We start from the raw sequence: 7,883 nt of genomic DNA, 5'->3' as shown, positions 1-7,883 counted from the left end.
CGACCGAAAATCTAGTATACATTTCTTGCATACTCAAATTTCACATACTCTACAGTGTGAACGCACTGCATACTCAACATCTACGTCATATCTAGTATGCCATTCCGAACACAGCCTCTGCTTCGTTTTTCCCGAAACCGCAGCACCTCCTATTCGCTTACGTGCGTGACGAGTCTTCCGCCGTCTACGCAATAATCCCCAGACAGCACCTGCATCCTTTCATGGGGGTTTCCTCCAACCCTCAAGGCAAGGCTAGGCGAGGCAAGTATGTTTGTATAGCACATTTCATACAACAGGAGGGGTATTCCTAGAAGGCCGATTAAATCAAATCCGGGATATTCGCGATCATTTCAGCTCGAGTAGCTTACCGTGAATGTGGCTCAAATAATTCACTGCAACCAATCCTTCAGAACAAACCTGGTAGTGACCAGAATGGTGACCAGAACACTAAATCCATCAAATGTATTTTAGGAAATATTACTTCCCACTTTTTACGAGATAGATAGATATTTTGAAAGTGTGATAGATAGATAGATAGTTTGATTGTGTGATAGATAGATAGATAGATAGATAGATAGATAGATAGATAGTTTGATAGATAGATAGATATATAGCAGTGGAGGCTGGTGACTTCCAGAATTGAGGAGGCCAATTTTTTTTTTCCGCTTGCTCGATTCACTCGCGATGGAATGTTCCCTGTTCTTCTTATCTGTCTTTGTTAAAAATTATTAATTTGTGTTTGGCGGTACTGAAGGGATTGGGACACTCTCAGGATGGTGGATGAAGCAGCTTTTATTGCCTGCACAATGGGTCATCAAATAAACAAAACAATTGGCATGAATCTCTGGTCCGCCTGCAGCAGCTATTGTCCCTTCTGCTCAGGCTCACAACATTCACCACAACATACTACATACAATCAATGACATGTCAAAAGCACTCAAACACTATGTCAATCAGACACACAACATACAATTCAGAACAATACTTCATCCATTTCTAATATTTATCCTGCAGAACAGCACTCACACGCGTGTGGCGGAAAAAGGTACTACACGGAGGCCAGGCCTCCTGTGCCCACCCATTTTCAGTGATTTGGCCAATCACATATTGCCATGAAAAAATTTGCATTACATTGACTTCTATGAGAAACCACTTTCCGACAGGAGGCCTGGCCTCCGTGTAGTACCTTTTTTCGCCACACGCGTGTATGAGTGCTGTTCTGCAGGATAAATATTAGAAATGGATGAAGTATTGTTCTGAATTGTATATTGTGTGTCTGATAAAAAATATAATTATTGATTTTTTAAATCTCTCTCTCTTCTCTCAAATTATTGGGGAGGCCAGGCCTCCTCCACCTCTATGGAGGAGCCTCCACTGATATATAGATAGTTTGATAGTGTGATAGATAGATAGATAGATAGATAGATAGATAGATAGATAGATAGATAGATAGATAGATAGGTTGTAGGTACGAGGCCGCAGGCCGAGTACCGAAGACAATCACAGCCGTGCTGATATTCAGTATAACAGCACAACCTCAGGGGCGATTCAAAGTGCTTTACATACAGCATTAAAACATACATCAAGAGGAGAATAGTAAACAGATTACAAATAATAATAAATTACAATAATAAATATATATAGATAAACATTTAATAAGATAATGAATACGATAATATGAATGAATAAAAAGACATGGATGGAAGTGTTAGTGTTTAATCATAACTGTTGCAAAACATGGAGGTTTTTGGCTTAGATTTTAATATTTTTAGGGTTTGGGCCTGCTTGATTTCTTCAGGGAGTTTGTTCCAGGAGCATGAGGCAGAGTGACTAAAAGCTGCTGCACCGTGTTTTGTTTTCACTCTTGGAATGATTAGCTGATTAGTCTGACTTAGGGGCCTTGCTGGAATATAGGGAGGGAGGAGATCTGATATGTATGGGACTAGTCATTCGGTGAGAGGGCTATGTAGATTTGAGTGTCATCCATGTCATCCAGTGACATTTTGTTCTTTTTTATGATGTGTCCCAATGGAAGCAAAGCCAAGAGTAACTGGATCTTTGTAGAAAGAAAAGCAGCTTGTGTGATTTATGGGACTATTTTCCATTTTTGCACCTGGAGTCACACTTAGGCTATAGTGAAATGTAGGCCTATTGTGTAAAATAAAATTTAAAAATCTGATTCAGTTAGAGAAAACACTGCACTCCACATACACTTTATATTACAGTGCAAACTAAATGGTCATACTCCTGAACTCTAACCCCTAACACTAATACACAGGGATCAGATCCAGACCAGGAAGTAGTTTACAAAACATGAGTGAAGACTTAGCTAAAAACACAATGGACAATGTCCATTATAGGACAATGTCCAGTGTTGCACGTAGGCTATGCATAATGACGATTAGATGACCTGAAGAGATGACCTCCCTGGCTGTCTGGTTCATAGATATTTCATCTGTGCTTGCTCCAATTGTGTGTGATATGTTTGTATGTCTTTCTCCATTTTGCTTATTATTAATTAATTCATATTATTATTTAATTAATATCTAGAATTATTATAAATAATGACAGACACTATTACGGTGCATATTTATCATGTTACTTTTATTTACAGTTTTAGCACATCCTATATATTGTGACTGCTAGACAATTATACTATATAGTGCAGTGTTTTTCTGATTTCTGATTTCGTGAGTTTAGAATGATAAGGTTCTATCTCCGTTTAGGGTAGTTCAGATTGAGCGTCAAAGTTTTTACATTCCATTATGTTTTGTGAGATGGAACCAGTTGTATTTTATGAATTACTAACTAAAAAATGTCTACATTTAAAAAAATAAAAATAAAAAAAACACACAGGCATTAATAAACACTTAATGGATCAGATTATGTAAAAAAACTCAATTTTGACAAAAATTGAGATAGAACTTTATAATTCTAACCTCACGATTTAACCAAACCAACGCACAGCGCGGCGAGACCAGCGTCCCACTTCCGTGTTGACATCTCGGGGTGAAAGAGGGCGTGTCACTACTATACTAGAGGGGGAGGCAATACGTGTCTGTTTGACAACTTAAATATATGACCGACCGCTTGCATTGATATAGTCATATCATTCAAATACGTACCTTAATTTTAACTACTAAGAGAGATATAATGCATGTATCTGTATTTCCGGGGTATAGCCCCGCCCCCATACTCGCTTGTTGCAGTGGTTTAGTCCGGCCCGGGTGCGAATTTGCGAAACCTAGGATGGTAGGGGAAGGCAGGGCAATACCGCTACCTGATTGGTTGGCGAAGCACTCGTGATGAGCCCCCCCATTGGCTGGCGAGTCTACCATCTAATTAGCCAGACTCCTGTAAATACAGTACTAGCCTGACCTTGGTCATGTGAACCAGCTTCATAAAATAAACCGCGGCTCGGGTGGGGCCGCTTCCGGACCAGGTCCAGACAGGTATATTATTTATATTATTCTGTTCATTTGCAGCCTGTCAAGAAAGGGTTTAACAGGTTGCACGAGGCAGTCTGTAGAAGGCTTTTTAAAATGTATTTGATGTAAAAATTGACACTTTGTTTACTCTGGACTTGTTATGCTGCTTTTTCACTTACATTTTTTGTATACGTTTTGTTAATAAAAAAACACCTATTGTGAATCGGGCATTGGACCTCCATCATTCTCCATCCAATACAGTGCCTACTAGCCACAAACACTCCCTTCTCAAGTGGTCATGCCCCTGGTGCGCGTGCGCACACACACACACACACACACACACACGCACACACACACACACACACACACACACACACACACACACACACACACACACACTACTGTCACTCACCCTTACCTCTATATTCCCTGTCCCGGTTACCAACACATCACCAAGGGTTAATTAATGTCCGGGGAACCAGGGACACCCCTGGGTACGGTGGTACAAGAGATGAGAGGAGAAAAGAGGACAGGAATAATAAGCAAGGGAGGGTGAGGAGGGGATGTATGTCATAAGAACAGTATGTGGTTAATGTGTATATGCTCAGATAGAGAAGAAGAAGGAACAGTCTGACAAGGCTTGCTATGTGAGAACCATCCATGAGATGTTGGGTGAGAGAAATGTCTGGCCTGGAGAGGGACGTTGACGTGTACCTTGATCTGAGGGGGGTGTAAAGCGGTAAGTGCTTCTCTTATCTCCCCACGCACTCCAGGGTGAGGTGTCGGTGAGTCTCACTGAGGGTATGTTTTAAATCAACTGACCCACATAGGCTAGATCGAGGAATGGCAATATATATATACACAGCCTATCAAAACAGGAATGTGGTATATACTGTACGTTTCATACCATTCCTTCTGTAATCCCGCAAAGTGTTAATGTGCTCATACATACAGGAGTAGGGACGTGTAGTTCATGAATGTCAACAAAAGGATACATTTTTTAAACATTTTGAACACAATGAACATTCTGTTCTTCTACAGTACAGAACAGTCTCACAATACAGTTGTCTCTGGGGTTTTGTTAGGTACATTGTGTGACCAGGTTACTGGTCAAAATCAAAATATAAACTTAATAACTTGACACAATGTGCATGAAATATTTTGTACATGCACAGATTATTTGTGATCATAGAACATTTTGATGACACTAAGGATGCTTGTGCTTCTTACAACCTCTACTATTTTGGTCCCATAGAAGACCCCTATTGCTACGCAACCAGCCCTTCAAGTGAGTATTGCCTTTCTCGGTCCCAGGTGAGTGAAGGTCTGGGACTGCTTTGTATGGATGCAGACGCTGAAAAGACAGCTTAAAAAGACAAACAGCTAACCCGTAGGGACCGCTGGATGTGTCGCAAGCTAGTAGCAGTATTACACAACCTACGCTGTAAATACGGCAAACCCAAATACTTAGAGGAAATAATGCCAAAACTATCTGGGGCATGAATAATATTCGTGAGTAAAACACACTGCACATTTTCATATTATTCCCAAAGCATTAAGTCATTTAAAAAAAAGTGTGAAATAACATTAAATCATTTGGGATTGACTGGAATTATCCATGCAGTCTTGCAGGTTGTTTTCCCTATATTTTAATGACCTAACACCTGATGATCATTAGCCATACTGTAGCTTAGGATAATGTGTCACGCACAGCATCCCAAGACGCAGAGGTGAGGATGTTTAGTTCATACAGTATACACTCTCTCCACTATGGTACAGTACTACTTCATGTATCTGCAACTTCTGTGGAATTTTAAATGAGCACAGCAGTGCTGCTGAGGTACTTATTCTCTCTTCTTGAACTTTGGGTTGTTGTTAGTGCCATGGTATTTTAACTAGCCCACAGCAGGAAATACCTGAACCTAAACCAAATGCAACAGAGAGAGAGCGAGTGAGTGAGAGTGAGAGAAAGAGAAAGGGCAGAGTAATTATTGAAATCTACAGCTCCTTTCCTCTTGTTTCCATACCTTTCCTCCACTCCAGTCCGAGCGTATATATACTGCAGGCATAACTATGTCTGCAGACACCACAATGCTTGAGCTAAGGGGCAAGCTTATAGTTGGTGGTTTGGCAGTTGGTCATTTAAATGATTCCACTGATTCAGGGGGGTTTGGAATATTGTCATAAAGCAAGAAGAAACACTGCAGACACCCCCAAGGTTTGAATTTATGAAGCCTTAATAATTTCACCCCTTATATTTAATTTTCCGCGTGTGCTACACACATATTGGAATATGATACAACGGCATTGCTTCACTATATCAAATCAACGTCAATGTCATATTGTTGACATCAGTGTGCGAATTAAATCACGGTGTGCGGGGGAGCCCGTTGCCAGAGATGCCAGTTTTCTCATTAAGTGAGATTTAATAGCCTAATATTATTTTTTCTATTTTTAATGAATGGCTCATTGTAATTATTATCCCTAGTAATGTAGCGTGTTTGCTCTGTCATTAAATGTTTTTCAGGAGCATATAGGCTAAGCGGATTCAGTTTTTTTTTTTTTTGCGCCGATTTAGTTGTCAATGTTTTTCATAAAATTAAACTGCATTTGCTTTGTTACTGTTCACATGTGTGGTGCAGTCACATTCACATAGCCTATAAGTAAACATTAAGTTTGAATTATTTACTGAGCTGGCGTTACTTTTTTCAAACCACACACCGCATGTCGGCTATTTCAGCACCACGCATTGTCCACCTACTTCTCACTATGAGGGGTTCAGCGTCAGTGCACCCCGATCTGTTACTGTCGCATAGTTGTAGCCAATAAAGGCCTATATGTAGGCTAGGCTATTATATATCATTTATATACCTAATACCAACATCAAAATAGATTGTATGCCTCTACAAATCATATTACACCAGGTAAAATCCGTCACAACTTGGAATAAATCCATCGCAATTTTGAATATTTTAGAGCTCCCCCAAAATGTCACAAACCATGTTTCCAGGGGAGCTCATGTCACCACTAGGGGAGCTATAGCTCCCCGAGCTCCCCCTTATTTCGCACCCTGGTTGACATGTTCTCTCTTTCCAGGTGGTCACATAGACATAGATGACAACATCTTGATCAATACAGCAGCTGTCTGTCCACCCTGAACCCTGATCTTCCTAATCTCCCTCAATCCCACCTCAATCTAACCCCCGTCGCCGCTCAGCTCACCATGGCTGAGCTCCGAGAACCGGTGCATCTCCAGAGGGACACGGCGACGACAGCAGCCAACTCTGGGGAGTCCACTGAGGTGGAGTGCCCCATATGCTACCAGGAGTACAACCAGTACGGCAAGTGCCCACGCATGCTGGAGTGCCTGCACGTCTTCTGCACAGAGTGCCTACTGAGGATCCAGCTGTGCCCCACCTGTGACCTCCAGGACCCCCAGGGCCCGCCGGCCATCTCCTGCCCTCTCTGTCGCCACCCGACCCCCCTGGAGACAGGCAACGCCCTCTCCCTGCCCTGCAACTCGCGCATCCTGGCACAGCTGCCCCCCATGGCCTTCCGCATGCCCATATCTGTGGCCGCTCGCCTGGCCACCGTCACCCAGAGCGTGGTGGTCTCCCTGGAGGGCAGCAGGGACGCCCGCTTCATCATCCTGCCCACGGTGAGCCTCCGTGTGGAGCAGATGCACCCTGAGAGGTCCCCCACCGGTGTAGCTCCGGGCCTGTTGGGAGAGGTGGAACTGGAGATGCAGCAGCAGCACAGGAGGACCCTGGTGTGTGTGCAGCTCCTGGCTGTGGCCTTCTGGGTGATGTTTGTGATGACCTGTGTGTTGGCGGTGGTGTTCGGGCCCAGCTTGTTCCACAACTGAAGGCCTGTCGAAATACTTTTACAATCTATCCTTCCTTGCTTCCTTCCATGAGACAATCTTGAAGGATGGAAGGATTGCATTGTCCAAGTATTTAAACAGTTACTGTGATCCAGACTGAACAATACTAAGTACTGGATACCTAAAAAAAACTGTCTGCTTATTAATGTAAATTCTACTTTTAATTGCAAATACAGGTAAGTTGTGTAGCTTGATTGCTAAAGGATTTGGAAAGAATTTCAGATGATGATCAATGTGATCATTCTATTCTATTGCTGTGTTAAACATGTCTCTTATCACATTGTGTTTTATGCTGATTTAGAGGTCCCTCTAGTGGTCTATGGTGCTGTAGTAAACTGAGCTATCAGTAGGCCTAATGTAATATATATCGCACTGAATACCATTAGACTGGCCCAGCCTATATGTAATTTAATCAACCTTGATACACTGTCTTAATAAAGTATAATGCAGTTAATAATAATCTACTGAATAAAAGCGTTTCATATCTGCTTCACATTTGTACACTGTCATTTACAGTACTTGTTACAGAGTCAAGAGTCTAGAGACCCAATATATAATGTTTGTGTGTATGT

The 7,883-nt window shown here is 41.9% G+C and overlaps 1 protein-coding gene across 1 annotated transcript; it reads left to right on the top strand.

The window, feature by feature from the left end:
* Positions 1-6,651: 6,651 nt before the first annotated feature.
* On the top strand, positions 6,652-7,293 carry LOC308169445 (uncharacterized protein; the record flags this gene model as incomplete). Its single annotated transcript, XM_080544127.1, has 1 exon — positions 6,652-7,293. One exon carries the CDS (start codon positions 6,652-6,654, stop codon positions 7,291-7,293), a length of 642 nt encoding a protein of 213 aa, XP_080400253.1.
* Positions 7,294-7,883: the final 590 nt, after the last annotated feature.

Source organism: Nansenia antarctica (assembly GCF_963989245.1).
Source record: "Nansenia antarctica genome assembly, chromosome: 13".
Lineage (NCBI taxonomy): Eukaryota > Metazoa > Chordata > Actinopteri > Argentiniformes > Microstomatidae > Nansenia > Nansenia antarctica.
Note: the sequence above shows the minus strand (reverse complement) of the source record. Positions and strands in the feature narration are given on the sequence as shown.